This window comes from Vipera berus (genome assembly GCF_964194415.1).
Source record: "Vipera berus genome assembly, chromosome: Z".
Taxonomy (NCBI): domain Eukaryota; kingdom Metazoa; phylum Chordata; class Lepidosauria; order Squamata; family Viperidae; genus Vipera; species Vipera berus.
In genome coordinates this window covers 56,242,420-56,262,576 of record NC_138205.1, presented here as the reverse complement: position 1 = coordinate 56,262,576, position 20,157 = coordinate 56,242,420, and the positions used below count along the sequence as shown (strand labels likewise).

The 20,157-nt window shown below is 41.2% G+C and overlaps 1 protein-coding gene across 1 annotated transcript in view; it reads right to left on the bottom strand.

The window, feature by feature from the left end:
• MOCOS (molybdenum cofactor sulfurase) overlaps positions 1 to 20,157 on the bottom strand; it is a gene marked incomplete at its 5' end in the record, with an annotated part of 151,329 nt that overhangs the window by 105,247 nt on the left and 25,925 nt on the right. The window contains 2 exons of the mRNA XM_081343490.1: positions 2,671 to 2,737; positions 3,772 to 3,861. Coding sequence (XP_081199616.1) covers positions 2,671 to 2,737; positions 3,772 to 3,861 — 157 coding nt within the window. The remainder of the gene's footprint in view (positions 1 to 2,670; positions 2,738 to 3,771; positions 3,862 to 20,157) is intronic.

Genomic DNA, 20,157 nt, shown 5'->3' with positions numbered 1-20,157 from the left:
ACTGTATACTACAGTATGTTTATTGTACTTAACTGTTTATATAGTACAGGGTTCAAACTCTATTTATCCATGGGACAGTTTTAATTACCATAATGAAAAAAATTAATTAGCAAAGGATGGAATGTATGTTTAATGGCTTTAGAACATTTCTGAATTGCAAGAAACTGAAGGTATAGGTTTATGATCCTTCCTTACTCACACACATCCCTTAGTGCTTGTAATCAGCAATAAATTAAATCAACCGGACATAATTTTTAGCTTTTTCACTGACTGATTCAATTCAAGATTCTGTCTCATTACTAACTGAATAATAATAACTCTGTTTTTTAGTTTTAGTGGCAGCCATTTCACCCATTTTGTTGAAATGTTAGTATAAATCAAAATCTGAATAAACTCAAAGTAACGAACACTCATAAGAAAATACGTATTGTTATTTATCAACCTTTTTATATACAAATTAAGAATCACTTTTATAGGAAATTCAATTGTGATTATGATTATTATGCCTCTTGCATAATACTTTACATTTAGTAAGTGTATAGAATCAATGCACTGATCATGAGAGATAATTCTGAAAAAAATTACAAAAGCAAAAAAAATCTAATTGCAATTGCTCATCATCTTAAATACAAGATGCTATGGTACTTGACATTAATGGCTAACCTCCATTTATCATTAGATAGGACAAGGTGACCATTCTAAATGGTCTGTATTAGCAGAATGCAGAACCAAAGAAGAACATGAAGGAATGGGGCTAGCAGTGGATGAAACGAATACATGTACATATACAGTGGGACAAAAAAGTAATTAGTCAGCCACCAATTGTGCAAGTTCTCCCACTTAAAAAGATGAGAGAGGCCTGTAATTTTCATCATAGGTATACCTCAACTATGAGAGACAAAATGGGGGGAAAGAATCCAGGAAATCACATTGTAGGATTTCTAACGAATTTATTTGCAAATTATGGTGGAAAATAAATATCTGGTCAATAACAAAAGTTCATCTCAATACTTTGTTATATACCCTTTGTTGGCAATGACAGAGGTCAAACATTTTCTGTAAGTCTTCACAAGGTTTGCACACACTGTTGCTGGTATTTGGGCCCATTCCTACATGCAGATCTCTAGAGCAGTGATGTTTTGGGGCTGTCTCTGGGCAACATGGACTTTCAACTCCCTCCAAAGGTTTTCTATGGGGTTGAGATCTGGAGACTGGCTAGGCCACTCCAGGACCTTGAAATGCTTCTTACAAACCCACTCCTTCGTTGCCCGGGTGGTGTGTTTGGGATCATTGTCATGCTGAAAGACCCAGCCACATTTCATCTTCAATGCCCTTGCTAATGGAAGGAAGTTTTCACTCAAAATCTCACGATACATGGCCCCATTCATTCTTTCCTTTACACGGATCAGTTGTCCTGGTCCCTTTGCAGAAAAACAGCCCCAAAGCATGATGTTTCCACCCCCATGCTTCACAGTAGGTATGGTGTTCTTTGGATGCAACTCAGCATTTTTTCTCCTCCAAACACAACGAGTTTTTTACCAAAAAGTTCTACTTTGGTTTCATCTGACCATATGACATCCTCCCAATCCTGTTCTGGATCATCCAAATACTCTTTAGCAAACTTCAGACAGGCCCGGACATGTACGGGCTTAAGCAGGGGGACACGTCTAGCACTGCAGGATTTGAGTCCCTGGCGGCGTAGTGTGTTACTGATGGTAGCCTTTGTTACTTTGGTCCCAGCTCTCTGCAGGTCATTCACTAGGTCCCCTCGTGTGGTTCTGGGATTTTTGCTCACCGTTGTTGTGATCATTTTGACCCCACGGGGTGAGGTCTTGCGTGGAGCCCCAGAATGAGGGAGATTATCAGTGTATGTCTTGTATGTCTTCCATTTTCTAATAATTGCTCCCACAGTTGATTCACACCAAGCTGCTTGCCTATTGCAAATTCAGTCTTCCCAGCATGGTGCAGGTCTACAATTTTGTTTCTGGTGTCCTTCGACAGCTCCTTGGTCTTGGCCATAGTGGAGTTTGGAGTGTGACTGTTTGAGGTTGTGGACTGGTGTTTTTTATACTGATAACAAGTTCAACCAGGTGCCATTCATACAGGTAACGAGTGGAGGACAGAGGAGCCTCTTAAAGAAGTTGTTACAGGTCTGTGAGAGCCAGAAATCTTCCTTGTTTGTAGATGACCAAATACTTATTTTACCGAGGAATGTACGAATTAATTCATTAGAAATCCTACAATGTGATTTCCTGGATTCTTTCCCCCCATTTTGTCTCTAATAGTTGAGGTATACCTATGATGAAAATTACAGGCCTCTCTCATCTTTTTAAGTGGGAGAACTTGCACAATTGGTGGCTGACTAAATACTTTTTTGTCCCACCTGTACCCTTGTTTACAGTATCACTGGAGCATTAAGAGACTTCACCATTAATTCCTGTTTTTCTGCTGATAATATGATAAGACTGATGATTTCTGATACTTAGTCAATAACAGATCTGGGGACTAAGAAAAAAAAATCACTAATATATAATATTTATCCTTGCTTCCATATAATAATACTTTGGATCATGTTTCTAGCATATAAGAAACATAGCACATAAGAAAGAAAAGGACCCAAAAGCAAACATGAAACAAAACATCTAACACATAAAATAAGGATTACATTACCTGAATCTAACATGTTCAATAGTATCATATGTAAGTTTGCTGCTGATATTCTGGCTATGAGGATTTCCTAGATTAAAAAAAAACAGTGATTCATGAAAACACACTTCATTCTTTGTGAAATTAGTCTAAATTTTAATCCCTGTATTTTTACACTAATTAATTTTTATATTTATCTTGATTTCCCCTCCAGGAGGGAACACTTCCTCCTCTGTTTTTCCTCAGAACAATCCTATTGATGTGCTTCTCCAGCCCATAGCCAGAGATTGTTGAGGGTAGATTGGAACTTCATTCTTTTTCGTATAAAAATGTTGTAAAATCCAGCACAACCATATAATAAAATCTTGAGACAGTAAATTATATCATCCTATTGAAATTTAATTTCTTTCATTATACCAATATTAGTATGACCTTCTAAAATCTTGAATTCTAACTCTTTCCAAATATTAGAAAATGCCTTAAGGATAAAGCAGAAGCGGTCCCCTTCCTTCCAATGTGAAATATGATCATAATGCTTTTCAAAATCAGAAACTCGTAATATGAAATTCTTCAATAGTACTATGCAGAACATCATTATTTCTCCTATAAACATTCTCTAACAAATTATTATGGCAGGAGGAGCATAGTTGAGCTTTCTTTCTTTTTTTCATTTCCCCTCCACAACTGAAGATCCTACTACAGACACTACAGTCTACTACTGTAATGCATGCACACACGCTAATATATCAAGAGATCAAAAGAGATGGAGGAGGGAGAGAGAGAAACAGAGAGAGAGAGAGAGAGAGAGAGAGAGAGAGAGAGAGAGAGAGAGAGAGAAGAAGGGAGGGAGGGCGAGAGGGAACGAGAGAGCTGCTTAACATCTTATTTATGTAGTTTTCCTTTTTCCCTTCCTTTTTATTTGCCTATTTATTAAATAAATAAGTATCTTTTAAAAAAACACAATCTGGAAAACCACTAGATAGCAGCAAAGGTCTGTTAAGCCTTATTTATTTTATTTATAAATAAGTAAACACATCCTACTTTAGAATAAAATCTTGAAATGCCTCGGAAATGCCTTTCCATTGTAAGGAAGGACAAAAGTTATATTGTTTAATTTTACTTTACCATAAACATTTGTACTGAGGTCATCAGTGAAGGCTTTTAGCAAACTTTCTGGATAAAGAGCAGCACCCGCATGGTCAAGATAAGTAATTTCTACAACAGAAAAGATGAATATAAATTATAGCCACCAATTATTCCCCTCAATCAATTTCAATCTAAGCATTTTTGTTCCAAATAGCATTACAGGAAAAAAATGTGGTTTTAAATATATACTTTTGAATATATTTCATTATTTAATAGAAAATAACACTATTGCAATAAAATAAAGTCAAACTAATTTTAGAATCATTGTACTACAGTGAAAATATGCAAATTATTATCCTTTATAAAAAGATAATTGAAGACTATCTAAAAATCTAATCCATAATCTGAGAAACATAGAGCAATGGTGCCTTTCTTGTATACTGAGATATGAGCTTCTGCTAATGGTACAATGTTATAGATTTTAATATCCAGCTAAACTGTCATTTAATTTTAGACTAATTATTAGACCTATTATTAGATCATGGCCACAAAGACTTAGATAAGGGGATAAAGAGGGTAACTCATCAAAGTTGCAGATGACACCAAGCTGGAGGGAATAGTTAACACTCAAGATACAACAAAATGCAATTCAATGGTAAAAAAAAGTTAAGGTCCTACACATATGTAAGAAAAACCAAATCTACAGGTATAAAATTCATGGTACCTAGCCCAACAGTAACAACTGTGAGAAAGATCTATGTGTCCTAGTAAGTATGACTAGCAATATGCTGCAGCTACCAAAAAAGCTAACACAATCCTAGGCTGCATCAATAAGGGAATGGTTTCGGGGTAAATAATATGGTAGGGTAAATAATAGATAATAAGGAGACTGAAAGCTAAACCATATGATGAATGAGTGAGGGAACTAGGTATTAGTCTAATAACGAGAAGGACTAGGGGTGATAGCATAGCAGACTTTCAGTACTTAAAGGCCTGTTACAGAGAAGAGGCGCACAACAGGTCTAAAACAATTAACAGTAGGCACATGGCTGCACCCACTTTATCATGCCCCCCCCACTGTAGCCACCTCATTCAGGCATTTATCCATGACTGGGCCTCCACCAGTGCTCCTCTTCCACCAATGGTCTGCTGGTGTTCTTCCCCTGCATCCTTATCCAGGCTATTTATCGAGGGACACTTGTCCTCGATCAATCCACAGCATGGGCCAAGTAGCCGTGTGTCCCAGCTCTGCCTTCCCATTGGACACAGTCCTGCCAGCTCTGCTTCCTGAAGTAGAAACTGGAAAGGTTGTGGGGCAGGGGCAAATGTGAGGTTTCTCCTGGCAACAAGCAGAATATGACCCACTGTGCTTTGTGTGCACACAGGGGGCTAGGATGGAAAAGTTCCTGCCACCTTACAGACATTTCACATTGTTGCAGGGTGCCCCTTGACTGAATGCTGCAGGTTCATGTCCAGACAACGGCCGGGCAGAAATTCATGGTACTTCTGAAAGGGAGAGATTGGCTAATAATAGAGTCCTTCCAAGCATGTCCAGAAATCAGAAATTTGTTTTCAGTTTCAAGATCAGACTTCCTGCATTCTCTTTTTTTAAAAAAAAAATTATTGGATTTTATAGGATTAGGAAAAAATTAGGGATTGGGTTTGGTGTTTAGGGTGGGGTTGGGATTGGGGTTGGGATTAAGACAGGATTGGGGTCTACATTGGGGTTATCCCCCAGTAACATTTTCAATATTTAGCAAACAGAATATTGTCTGGGTACATATATTTAGCTAACAATAATTAATATAGTAATAGATGACAGTAGTATGATTAATTATCATAGACAGTATTAATTATTCAACGTATAGCATTCTTCCTACTAGTATGTATTCAAAATAACATCACATTCCTTTCTCTCTAGTTTGTTTTCCTAACCATTGATAAAAATTATCCCATGGTCTAAAGTAAACTGAATCTTCTTTCTCTTTAATCTCTAAAGTCAATCTATCCATTTCTGCACATTCTAAAATTTTCTTGATTAGTACCTCTTCAGTTGGCAAGTTTTCATTTTTCCAAATACAATTCTTGCTGCTGTTAATACATGTAATATTAAATATTCGCTCTCCTTCTCATAGTTAACTCCTAATATTCCTAACAAAAACAATTCTGGTTTGAATTCTATCTGTTTTTTAGTCATCTTTTCCAACCATACATGTATCTTAATCCAAAACTTTTTGCTTTAGGGAATGTCCACCAGATATGATAGTAAGTACCTGGCCTTTGTTTACATTTCCAACAATTACTTGAAGTATTTTTAAACATTTTCGCTAATCTTACTGGTGTCATATGCCATCTATAAAACATTTTGTACAAGTTTTCTTTATATGGCACTGGACTCTACTTGGGAGTTTCCGGTGATGTTGCTGAAGGAAAGACTTGGGGAAATGATTTTCCTCTCCCCGGGTCCAATTTTTGCCTGCCGGTGGGTCCAATTGGACTGAAAGTCGCCCCAGAGAGGTGGCTACCAAGGGGTGAAGCTCTGAAGACCGGGGGTCAGTGGTAGCCGGCTCGCTGGATCCAAAGGAGCCCTCGGAATCGGCAGGAGAAAAGGCTGACCACGTTTATGCAGTCCGCCTTTACCAGCTGTTCGTCGGAGACGAAGAATCTTAAGCGGCAGCAAACAGCTGCTCTATGTGAGAATACTTTCTCCTTTCTCACTAGAAGTGGATACCAGTTTGACAAATAGCTCTTTTACAGCTTGAGAGCAAAGCCTTTACTTTTAGGGATGGGGTGGAATTCTTTCTTCTTGCCCCCCCTCCTGAACTTAAGCGGCAGTTTAAGCTTTTTGGCAAATTAAAAACTTTCTATATTCTAAAGCTGTCTGAGGCATAAGACAATTTGGGAAGCTCCTGCTCTTATAGAGATTTTTTGTGGTTGCTTTTTGTTTGGTAGCCACTACAATTTTTAATTTTTAAATCTCTTAAACTTTTATTTTTACTTTTATTTTTTATTTTTTAAAAAATGTGCTGGGAATGGACCTCTAGTGCCACCCTGTGGTGAAATTGAGAACTATGTCTAGCTTCCCTTGACTGGAGCTTACTAAGATTAAAACTTTGGCTGTATGCACAGACATTGCTTATCTGAAAGTCCTTGAAAAATTTTGCTGGAGAAAAGACTGTCTTTTTGTTTTACCTGGCTTTACAAGATAAGATTATAACTATAAATAAAATAGTATTTAGAGCCATCTGACTTTCCTGGATTACAAATATAATGTACTTTGGAACTATAACAAGCTGCTTTAGAAGAATTGAAAATTAAGAAATTCCTTAGAACAGACTTTGGTAGATTATAATTTTGACACTTTTGTCCCTTTTTTTCTTTTTTCCTTCTTCCTTTTTCCTTTTGGAGCATTTTCCATTCTTTTTCTTTTTTCCCCTTTTCTTTTTCCCCTGCTGCTATTTTTATTTTTTTACTTTTCCTTTTTTTCCTATTTGCAACTACTTTTTTGGATTGCCTCTCCAAACTAATAGGAGCTTATTGGATTATAAAATCTGGCCATTTGGCTACCTGGTGGATTACAATATACAGTAAAGACAAAGAAGAGCGTTTCAAATCTATCCAAACTGGGGGGGAAAGGATCCTCTGCTCCTGCCTCGACTTCTGCAAGTCCAGTATACCAAAGATCAATTACAACAATGCTTCCACAAGAAAAGACAGACGTCCTCCAGAAAGATACTCAAGCAATTTTCCAAGCAATTGCAGCTCAGTCGGCAACTTCGACGAAAAACCATGAAGAGTTGAAAAATGACCTTGATAAAATGAATCAAAAATTAACAATATAGATTCCCAAATTGAAATTTTTAATTTTAATTTAATTTAATTTAATAACATTTATATACCGCCCTTCTCCCTGAGGACTCAGGGCGGTTTACAGGGCAGAATAAAATAGCAAATACAAACATTTAAAAAAATTAAACAATTGCCCTAGTTAAAAACAATAGAAGTACAATTCTAAAAAACCCCAAGATAAGATTAAAAGACCAAAGATAAAACAACCCCACCGATCCCCATCAGGCTAGGCCAGCTTGTACAAACAATTACAAACAATTTTAAACAGATGATTACATATAATCAGTAAAGAATTCAAAAAATGGAAGATAAATCAGTTGAAGTTGATCAGAAACTAGAAGCCTTAAAAGATGAAAATGAAAAAATAATGCAAATAAATGGAGAACTAGAAGACTCGTTAGCAGTGATAGAAATGGAAAAGTCATCATATTTTCAAAGATTCCAAAAATATAATAGAAGATAAAGAAGAGGATCTTTTAGATTTGATAACTGTTACTGGCAGAACTTTTAGGATTTGGGAAAGCGCAAATGGAACAAGAATTGGATCAGATCTATAGAGTCAACTCAAATTATGCTAGAAGAAATAAAGTGCCCAGGGAAGTGAACATTAGATTTAAGAGCCATAAGAGATGAGATTCTGAGAAAAGTAAAGAGATGAACCATTAAAATATAAAGAAAAAGAAATTGTACTTCTCAAACAAATCCCTAGAAGGATAAGAAAGGCTCAAAGAGAATACCAGCTCCTAACCAGGAAATTGGCTGAAAAAGGAGTGAATTTTAGATGGTTGATCCCAGAAGGGATCTTAATCGCAGCATTGGAGTTTTTCGACAATCACAGAGCATTCCTGGAAAGAGGCAATCCTGAACCCAAGAAACAAGAAGAAACTGCAGTTGAAGAAGCGGCTAAACAAACAGAAGTAAACAACATGTACTCAGAAGAAGGAGCAAGACCAAGAGATCAGAGACAGATAAGATCGACTAGAAGACTGAGACCTAGATATAATTGAAAGAGATGGAGGAAACTGGGATTTTATCAATAAATATAAATGGACTAAACTCTCCTTCAAAAAGGAGAAAAACTTTTACATGGTTGCAAAAACTAAAAATGGACATAATGTGCCTTCAAGAGACACACATTAAGAGACAACATTTCAAAATCTTAGAACAACCAAAAATTGGCAAACTCTATTTTGCACTTGCATCTCAAAAGAAAAGAGGAATAGTCCTTTATATTAAAGAAAAAATGAACCCTAAACAAATTTATGTGAAGAGGGGAGAATACTAATGGTAGAAATTATGATGGATCAAAAACAGATATTGACGGTAGCAATATATGCACCTAATGATAAACAAGAGCAATTTTATCATAAACTATAGAAGAAAATATTGGATTTAAATTACCAAAATCTTTGTATAATGGGAGATTTTAATGCAATAGCAGATGCGACTTTGGATTACAAAAGCTCTAAGCAAGGGAGAAAAGAGGGAAATATACTACCTAGAGTGTTTTCAAAAATGATAGAAGACTTCCGTATCCAAGACATATGGAGAGAGAAAAACCCAGAAAAACTACAATATACATTTCATTCAAATAGACATAAATCATGATCTAGAATCGATATGATATGGACATCTTTGGACTTGAAAGTGATAACACAAGATGTGGAGATAGAAACTAATGTCTGGGCAGATCATAACCCAATAAAACTGAGTTGGAAAGGAATTAAGAAAAAAACAAGATGGTCCTTGAATAAATCTATATTGAAAGAAAAAGAATTCTTGCAACTAGTGACAAAGAGAATGGAATGAATGATAAATAAGCTACAAGATTCAAAAGGAGAATTACAATTCCAAAATGACGCCATGAAAAAAATCATCAAAGATTTTTATGAGACACTCTACAAGGCCAAGGAAATTTCTAAAGAAAAAATACAGCTGTACTTAAAAAAATCAGACTTGCCAAAAATTCTGGAGAATATTCACAATATATTAAATGGAAAAATATCAATGATGGAGATCATAGAAGCTATAAAAAGGCAAAAAAAGGATAAGACTCAAGGTCCAGATGGACTTCCCGCAGAATTTTATACATCATTACAAGATATATTAAGCCTGACTTTGAAAGAACTATGTAATGAAATGCTTTTGGAGGCTAAAATACCAAAGTCGTGGACTGAAGCAAACTTTACCTTAATACCTAAAGAAGACCCGTCACACACAAATAAAACATTATAGACCAATATCACTATTAAATATAGGTTATAAAATTTTTGCTTCGATAATAGCAGAAAGACGACTTGGTTTTTATATTGGAGGAGCCACTTGAAACAAGCACTAAATTGTTGGAGAAAATAGAAAGCTTCGCAGAAGTGGCAGGTCTGAAAATAAATAGAGAAAAGACTAAAGTATTAACAAAGAACCTAACAGATAAACAGAAAAGTCAACTTACAAAAAAGACAAATCTGCAAATAGTTAAAAAGTTAAGTACTTGGGAATCTATTTAACAGCAAGATGTGCAACACTAAAAGAAGATAACTATGAAAGATTGTTAAAACAAATAAAACTGGATTTGGAAAATTGGAAAAATCTCCAACTGTCAATGTTAGAAAGTATAGCTACAGTGAAAATGAATATCTTACTGAAAATACTCTTATATTCCAAACAATTCCTGTAAAATTGGGAAAAGTTTTTTTGATGACTTGAATGCAACAATATTGAGATTTATCTGGCAAGGGGAAAAAGTACGAATTAAAGTGAAAATGCTAGAAGAAGCCAGAGATAGTGGAGGATTTGGACTCCCGGACTGGAGACTATATTTTCAAGCAGCTATTTTAACACGGCTTAAGGAATGGATAACACTTAGAACTAAAAGACTATTGTACCTAGAGGGACATGACTTACAGATTGATTGGCATGCCTTTCTGTGGTACGGGAAGAATAAAACACACATATATTTTCAAAACCATTTTATAAGGAATGCACTTCTTTTAGAATGGGAAAGAATAAAAGAGAAATTTTATATCAAGTTACCTGAATGGCTTTCAACAATGGAAGCTTTTGCTTACCCAAATTAACTACGACAAAGTTGTGACTTATAAAGATATCTTGGATAATGAAGGAAAGCTGAAAGATAGACAAGATTTACAACAACAAGGTATTGATCTAGCATGGTGGCCGTATTTGCAAATTCAAACAAGATATGACAAAGAAAACAACGGGATTTTATAAAGAACAGACAGAATTTGATCAAATACTGCTAAAAACAGATGAAAAGTTGATTAAGAAACTATAAATTTCTGCTAAATTTAAAGATGGAAGAAGAACAAGTAAAAGAAACTGATAACATGGGCAAAGAACTTTGGATATTCTATAGATTTGGAAGACTGGCAAAAACTATGGGATAGAAATATTAAATTAACTAAAGTTTTCCTGCATTCTGAAGAATATGTCGATAACCACCCCCAACCCCCTCCCCAGTGATCACATCAGGGCAATGATGTGTTCAGAGTCCTAATAATTTGGAGATTGCATTCACTGACCTGATCAAATCCAATTTAACAACAACAGTAGAGTTGGAAGGGACCTTGGAGGTCTTCTAGTCTAACCCCCTACTCAGGCAAGGAAACCCTATACCATTTCAGACAGTCTCCAGTCTCTTCGTAAAAACGTCCGGTGTTGGAGCATTCACAACTTCTGGAGGCAGGTTGTTCCACTGATTATTTTAACTGTCAAAAAGTTTCTCCTTAGTTTTAGGTTGCTTCGCTCCTTATTAGTTTTCATCTGTTGCTTCTTGTCCTGCCTTCAGGTGCTTTGGAGAATAGCTTGACTCACTCACCTTTGTGGCAACCCCTGAGATATTAGAACACTGCTATCATGTCACCCCTAGTCCTTCTCTTCATTAAACTAGACATACCCAGTTCCAGCAACCATTCTTTATATGTTTTAGCCTCCAGGAATAGCCAACACTTCAGAAGATAGGCTTCAGAGAGAGAAGCAACCTAGAACTAAGGAGAAATTTCCTGACAGTTAGAACAATTAATCAGTGGAATAACCTGCCTTCAGAAGTTTGTGAATGCTCCAACACTGGACAACCATTTGTGTGAAATAATAACAACTATTATTATTTGTTTTGTTGTTGTTTTTGTGAGGTGGACTCACAATGAATCGTTAAAGGTGCTTCCAAGCAAAGGCATCACGCAGAGATGCAATCATGTTAGCTTTATTCATGATAGATCAAAGAGAAAGAAATATTTGGCATGAAAGCATTCATGCCTGCATGTGAGAGAGAAATAAAATAAAACAAAATAAGCTAGGATTACATGACTAAACTAACTAGGAGTAGAAGCAGAACAAGAAGCTGGAAAATGGAGAACAAAGAGCAGCCCCTCGTGCAGAGGTATTTATGGGGGGTCTTGGCCCCTCCTTGACCATAAAACTCTCTCGCCAATGGGGCTGTGGGTCTGGGACCCTTGGCTCATCAGTGGAAGCAAAGAAGCCTCTTTGCCTCCATCTGATGACCCTTTTGGGGAACTGCCAATGGCTGGCACTAAACATCTAACAATTCCCCTTCTTGCCAGCCAATGACAGGGACCAGTGAATGTATGTAAGGGGTGAGCAGGTGTCATAGACATGCATGAAAAACATTCAGAAGGCCAAACACAAACGCTTACACAGAAGGTTGTGCCGGTCAACGGGAACAGGCTTGGTAAACAGATCAGCTATCTGGTCAGCTGTGTTACAGTGCTCAACATGTATAAAACCCTTTTTGGTAAGCTGTCTGACATTTTTATAGCGTATGTCTATATGGCGAGATCTGGAGCCTACTGCATAAGCCTCCGAGATTGCAATTGCAGCAGTGTTGTCCTCTAGAATTTGGATGGGCAGAGGGGGAGATGCCCAGATGCTTGTTATCATCTCATTGAACCAAGTCAAATCATTGGCCGTGTCTGACAGGCTGGCATATTCAGCCTCGGCCGTGGAGCAAGAAATAAATTTTTGCTGCCTAACATGCCAATGTATTGGGCAGCCATTTAGCAATATGATGAAACCAGAAGTGCTCCGTCTAGTTTTGGTGTCTCCAGCCCAGTCTGCGTCTGAGTAAGCGGAGAGCTGGGCCGTCTTCCCTTTCTCTGGTTCTAGCATGAGAAGAGCATCAGCTGTGCCCTTTAGGTATCTGAGCACCCTTTTGACAGCAGTCCAGTGGAATTCCTTTGGGTGTTCCACGTGCCTGGACAATAGATTCACAGCTAAAGCTATGTCAGGTCTGCTCCAATTGCTGATGTATAGCAAGGAGCCAATCACAGATCTGTAAAGCGTGTTATCTGTGAACTCAGGACCGTCCTTATGGGTGTGGTTGTAAAAGTCGCTTTGCATTGGGCTATGCGTAGGATTAGATTCTGTCATTTTGCATTTGGCCAGTAATTCCTCTATCTTTTCTTTTTGAGATAGAGCGAACCCCCCTTTAGTGGCCAAAATATGCACACCCAAGTACTTGTCAACCCGCCCCAAAGACTTCAGAGTAAACATTTCTTCCAAGGCCTTGGCAAATTCATCACACCTTTCCTTGTTAGGCCCTACATATAATAGGTCGTCCACATAAACTAATACCCGTTCTGTGGTTCCCTTGGAATTGCGTGTGAAAACACATTGATCTGCATGAGATTCTGAGAAACCAACTCGTTCTAAACTCTTTCTAAGACAGTCATACCATAATTTCCCTGACTGCTTAAGACCATATAACCCTTTGTGAAGCAACCATGTATTTCCCCCTTCTTGCTGGTAGCCAGGAGGAGCCTTCACGTAGATCTCCCGGTCCAAGTTGGCGTGGAGGTAAGTCGTCTGGATGTCAAATTGGAAGACTTCTTCTCCCAGAGCGGCTGCAGTCACGAGGGTGGCTTTGACGCTCTCTGCCCGGACGGTTGGAGAGTAAGTCTCCGAGTAGTCCTCCATATAACGCTGAGCGAAGCCCTGGGCTACCAAACGGGCCTTATACAGGTAGAGACCATTGGCAAGTGATTTGGCCTTGTAAACCCACCTTGTGCCAATGACTTTCCTCTCCTTTGGAGGTTGCTGGGGGGTGAAGACCTTAAGTTGTTTTAAGCTCTGCATTTCCTTCTCCATCACGAGCTGCCATCTCTCCTGCTCCTCGATGGGCAGCTCCTGGATGTCAGAGAAGGATTTTGGGGTGACCACAATGCTGTTGACAGACGCGATGTGGCCAATGTCAATTCTCTTTGGCGGGACCCCTTTGTTGGACCGCTTTGACCTCCTTACCTTCTGCCACTCACCGCTCTTTTCTTCCGCGGGTCTCTGAGGTGTTGCTGGGGGTGAAGACGGTGTGTCTTCCTCCATGGGACTGGACGCATCTTCGTCTTGTTCCTCACTTTCGTCGGTGGCAGGGTACGAGGTCGCCTCTGGCGATGTCGCGGTCGGTGTGTCCTTGCTGGGTCGGTTGGCATATGGGCTCAGATCATTTGAGTGGATCTGGGTCCAATTGGAGTCCTCTTCGAAAGAGGCAGATTGGGAAGTCACAGGCCTGCCCCCTTCTCCCAGGAAACGACAGGCCTTGGAGCCAGGAGCATAGCCCAAGAACCTTAGTCTCTGGGAAACAGATCTCCCCTTCTTCCGCAGCTTCTTGGGGATGTGTACCCATGCATAGGAACCAAACACGCGCAAATGTGCCAGATTTGGTTTCCTACCGTGAACCAGGAAATATGGGGTCTGGTTCACAACACTGCTCCAGGTGCGGTTTAAGGTGTAATTGGCATAATGGACCGCCTCTCCCCAGTATGATTCTGGGACTTTTGCGTCTGCAATCAGACTACGCATCATTGTTTGCAGGATTCCATTCCTTTTCTCAGCTACACCATTTTGCGAAGGCGTAAATGGTGCAGTTAGGAAATGGCGGATGCCCTTGCGCCTTACCCAGTCCTGGAACTTCTGAGACATGAACTCAGCCCCACGATCGCTCTGCAATTGTGCGATCTTGGTCTTGTACTGGGTCTCTACGAAGTTGTACAGTGACTTTATGGCATCAAAGGTTTCAGATTTTTCTGTGAGAGTATACACATGACCGTAACGTGAAAAATCATCAACGGCAGTGAGAAAATACTTTTTCTTTCCTAGGGATGGTGTAAAAGGCCCAACTAGGTCAACATGTACTAGTTGGTATGGATATTGAGTCTTGCGTAATGACACCTTTGAGGTCGGGGCAGCCTTCCTCTTTGTTTTCTTGCAAATGGCACAGTCCAGAAACACGTCACAGTCCTTGAGCTGGACTCCCTCAGCAAATTCTCCCATCTTTTTAACTACAGGGAAGCTTGCATGACCCAGCCTTCTGTGCAATAAGTGGGCGCACTTATCGTGAATTGGCTTCCCCATTGACACTCTCTTGGCTCTGGTTGCTTTGAGTGGTACTGTAGGTGCCTGCTGAGATTCAGGCTCCTTGCCCACACTGCCCTTGGAAAGCCTTGGGGCAGGCTGTGGTGGCTTGGGAGAAAAATATGGTAAGCCATTTATTATGGTAATATTTCCAATGACCTTCTGGTCACGGGTGACATGACCTCCCCCCTTGCGAAATAAGACTTCCACTTTGTCATCGTTACACAATTTGGTAATGCTCAATAGGTTGTTGGCTATGGAGGGAGCGTGCAAGACACCCTCAACTTTGCCAAGCCCAGGTACAGAAACAAACCCCGCACCAACAACTGAAGCAGTATCTCCATTTGCAACCTTGACAGATGAGTTAATTTTCTTTAACCTTTTAAAATCTTGACTCATATTAGTAATGTGAGAAGAAGCTCCAGAGTCCAGTAACCATAAGTCAGTGGAGCTATCAGCCTTTGTTGTGGGGGTGAGGGAACAAGTATGCAGTGAATTTCCCTTGCCCCTGCCACGCCCCCTTCCTTGCCCTTTGCCTCTTACTTGATTGAGACCACGTTTAGGGGCTTGATGTTGATGGGGGCAGTCTTTCTTGAGGTGCTCCTCAGAGCCACAGATGAAACATTTAAGCAGAGCATTAATTTGCTCTGAGTTGTGGCGCCCCCTTCTGGCTTGCTGAGTGGTGACTCTAGTGTATTCTCCAGCATTTCTCCTTCTCTGATCTTCTTCGATCAGTCTCCCTGTGAGGTAGGACAGATTTATGTCTTCCCTCTTGACCGCTTCGAGTGAAACAATGAAATTGCTCCAACTCCTGTCTAGAGAAGTAAAAATTATGGAGAGCATGCTCACATCAGACACAGGAAAATCTCTGGAAATCAATTCTGCCCTGAGTGCCTTTAATTTTGCAAGATGTTCAGGCATGCTGGCACCAAACTTCAGTTTGGTTGTATAAAGCTCAGTTGTATATCTGGTGATGGAACCAATGGTATCGCTGTTGAATAGTTTGAATAACAGTTTCCAGACCTCAGCAGCAATGAGACCAGCTGGGATGCTAGGGAACAAGTTATTGTCCAGAGAACTGAGTAGAGCAGAATAAGCCTGCAAGTGTCGCAGCTCTTCTTGACGTTCCCATGGGGGAGGGGGTGGTTTTCGAACCATTTGTAGAATCCCATTCTTTAAGAGATATAGCTGTATATCTTTACTCCAACTGCTATAATTCTCCCCCCCCCCAGCTGTAGTTTTTTAAAATCTCTAGGAAGGTCTGTGGCTAGAAACTCGGACCCATATTCAAAAAATTCTGAAACGTCCATTGATGTAAAAGGAAGCGGAAAAATGCTTACTCCTGAAGTGAATCCTTCAGTGAAAGGGGTCCCTCTAGTGGTCGAGGAGGGAATCCTTTCTTGGTTATTTATTGACTCCAGGTGGGCGTGCTTGGGAACCATGTGACCCGGGGGAGGGCGCTGTTCAGGGTTTCTCCCTTCTTCCCATGAGGCATTGGGGGGGGCGGAGCCCAGATTTGCCGGCTCGGGGTTGCTGCAATGGATCCTCCCGAGAATTGCAACAGCATGGATTTTCATCATTGCCCTGAGGAGCCCATTGCTGGTCCTGAAGACCTGGAGAGAAGGTGGGAGGCCGCGGGGGTTGATTGTTGGGAGGCTGCAGGCTGGATTTCCCCCGGCAGTTGGGCCCTGGGGAGAGGATGGGAGGCCTTGGGGGAGGTGTGGGCACCCCCGACGTCTGCTTGGCCCCCAGGGCCGTAGTCAGGACTTGGATGGCCGTTTTAATTGCATTTGTATTTGTATTAGTATCGGCTGGGGAGATCTCATCGCCATCATAGGACTTTAGGCTTTGTGGTGGGGAGAACTCAGGAATTAACATGCTGCTGTGGCTAGAAGCCAGGGATTGCATGTCATTTCTGCTGTATGCCAGGGATTGCTGGCAATTTTGGCTGGATGCCAGGGACTGCTGGCCTTCCAGACTTAAACAAATCAAGTCTTTGTTAGACCGTGTGGGCTTATAGGGGGCCGCCATCTTGTTTCCTGTGCTAGACCACGTGGGCGGAGCCATCTTGTTTCCGCTTGCCCCAGGAAGCTGTAGCTCACGGCTGGGCGGGGGGGTTCGCACCAAGAGCCCTGGGGTCCCGGGGTCACTGAGGGAGGCGGGCGCCATATTTGGAAGCCTCGTGGTCTCTAGGGAGAGGCTCACCAGGGGTTCTGAGGCTTTCTGGGCTGTTTCCTGCGCTGCTGCTCCCTGGGCTGCCCCCCCTTTCCCTTGCATTGCAAGGATCTCTTTAAGCAGCTCTTCACGTTCCTGTGCAGTCAGTTTACTCACGCAGCGTTTGGTCTCAGCCAGGTCCGTCTCTGCAGCATCTGAGCAATCTTGGACAGTCTGCAAACCTTGTATGCTCTCCTCTGTGGCGTTCAGTTGTAGAGAGGCATGTGAAGGGGTCCTGGACGCTCTGCTGGATCCTCTGACGGAATGAAGGCCATCCGCGTTTTCATCTGCAGCTGAGGTTGCTTCAGGGACTGAAGTCTTGGATGTAGGCATCTTTGATTGATGACTCCTGGTAACGATCTGGGATCTCCGGCCATCCATTTCAGTTTCAAATCTTCTGCAAGCTTGGAAGCTTTCCTTTAAACCATCCTCTGACTACCAACTTGTGAGGTGGACTCACAATGAATCGTTAAAGGTGCTTCCAAGCAAAGGCATCACGCAGAGATGCAATCATGTTAGCTTTATTCATGATAGATCAAAGAGAAAGAAATACTTGGCATGAAAGCATTCATGCCTGCATGTGAGAGAGAAATAAAATAAAACAAAATAAGCTAGGATTACATGACTAAACTAACTAGGAGTAGAAGCAGAACAAGAAGCTGGAAAATGGAGAACAAAGAGCAGCCCCTCGTGCAGAGGTATTTATGGGGGGTCTTGGCCCCTCCTTGACCATAAAACTCTCTCGCCAATGGGTCTGTGGGTCTGGGACCCTTGGCTCATCAGTGGAAGCAAAGAAGCCTCTTTGCCTCCATCTGATGACCCTTTTGGGGAACTGCCAATGGCTGGCACTAAACATCTAACAGTTTTGTTGTTGTTGTTGTTGTTGTTGTTGTTGTTGTTGTTATTATTATTATTATTATTATTATTATTATTATTATTATTATATTTCCCTTTGTGTAGACGGATGAAAAAATGAGTTAAGCTTTCTCCCTGTTACTTGTCACCTTCTTGCCACTTTCTCCCACTAATGGACCAATCATTTCCTTAACCTTTTTCTTGTTTTTTACACGTTGAAAGAAGCTTTTTCATTATTTTTTACTTTTATCACAAGCCTTACTTCATCGCAAGCTTTCCTCATTTCACCTTTCCAGACTCGGGCTATTTGCTGATATTCTGCCTTAGTTATGTATCCCTCTTTCCATTTTTTATATTTCTTTCAATTTATCAGAGTTCTTTATGCAGCAATGCTGGTTTCTTTTGAGAGGTGTTACTTTTCTTCTTCATTGGTATTGTGCTAGACTGGGATTTTATAATCTCACTTTTCAAAATTTCCCAAGCTTCTTGAGTTCTTTTCCCCTTGAGGATTCTCATCCATGGAATCCTTCCCAAGCTCTCTCTAAACATATTAGCTCTCTTAAAGTCCAAGACTCTAGTTTGACTATGTTCTATTGCTTGTGCTTGCATAGTGTTGAATTCCAATATTGTATGATCACTCCCCACCCCAAGGTTCCTATAGTGCCAACACCTTCCATCATTTCATCTCTGTTAGTGAGACTTAAGTCCAATATCATTGATCCCCTTGTATCCTAGATTTCATTAATTCTGACAAGGAGAGAGAGAATGAATTGAGAAGAATGTATTGTTTGTAAACCTGAAAGAACTAAATTGTAATTCTGTTTAAAGCTCTACTGCAGCGCTTTTCAACTGGGGGTACGTGTACTACCTGTGTACATTGGCATGTGCCAGGTGGTATGTGGCCCTGTACAGCCCCGCTCAGGGTAGCGGGGGAGGGAATGAGCCAAAGTGGAGCAGCGCAGGACTTACCTTGAGAGAGTCCTCGGGAGCTGCAGGACTGCTGGGGCAAGGCAAAAGCCCCAGGGTTGGCACTTCCAGCACACCCAAAAGAGACAGGAAGAGGTGGGAGTGGAGACAGGAAAGGCTATAAAAGGAGGCAGTTTGGGCGGGAGAGAAAGAGAAAAAAAAGATGCAGCCTTGGGAGAAGGAGGAAGAGTCAGCTGGAGCTGCACTGAAGGTACAAGAAGGAGGAGGAGGGGCGAGAGAGGAAAGGACAAAAAATAGGCTGGGTTTGCACATGGATGGCAGTGACAAACAAGTAAGAAATGCAGCTGGGGAAGGGTCATGGCATGAGAGTCCTTCCTTCCTTCCCTCCCTCCCTCATTGTCCCTTCCTTCCTTCCTTCCCTCTTTGCCCCTTCCTTCCTTCCCCCCCTCTATGCCCAGGAAGGGACAAGGGGAGGGGGACAGTCTGCCAGCGTGGTTGGTGGCTGTGCTGCCGGTGGCCATAGCTTGAAAGGCCACTGTAAATTGCTGGACAAGAGCCACACAGTGTTAAGAGCAAAGTGGTGGGAAGATATTTGTAATGAGGGAGGGAGAAAAACAGGCATCCCCTGAAGGAGACCAGCAAATGGCCCTTGCCCTTTTCACATACCTATGGACTGCGGGGGAGGGGATGCTGCAAGTGGCATGAGAGTCCACATTACCTGCGCTACACCGCCCAGACCTCAGCCTCGTTTCGGCAGACAGAGGCACATTCTTCTCACCACACCGAGTGGCCAGGCAAGGTGAACTGGTGACATCAGCCTGTGTGTGCGCAGAGCTGAGGCAGAAAAGAGCGCATGCGCCTCAGCCTCTCCACAAGCACAGACAGGTTCGGCATGTGAGCACGCAGAGGCTGAGGCAGAGGAGAGCACATGGGCATGGAGGGGGGGAGGGGAGGGAGGGGGGAGGGACAATGAGAGGGAGGGAAAGGAAGGGAGGGAGGGAAGGGAGGGACAATGAGGGAGGGAAGGAAGGAAGGAAGGAAGGAAGGAAGGAAGGAAGGAAGGAAGGAAGGAAGGAAGGAAGGAAGGAAGGAGTAATGAGGGAGGTACAATGGAAGGGAGGGAGGGGAGGAGGAAGGGACAAAGAGGGAGGAGAGGAAGGAAGAAAGGAAGGAAGGAAAGAAGGAAGGGACAAAGAGGGA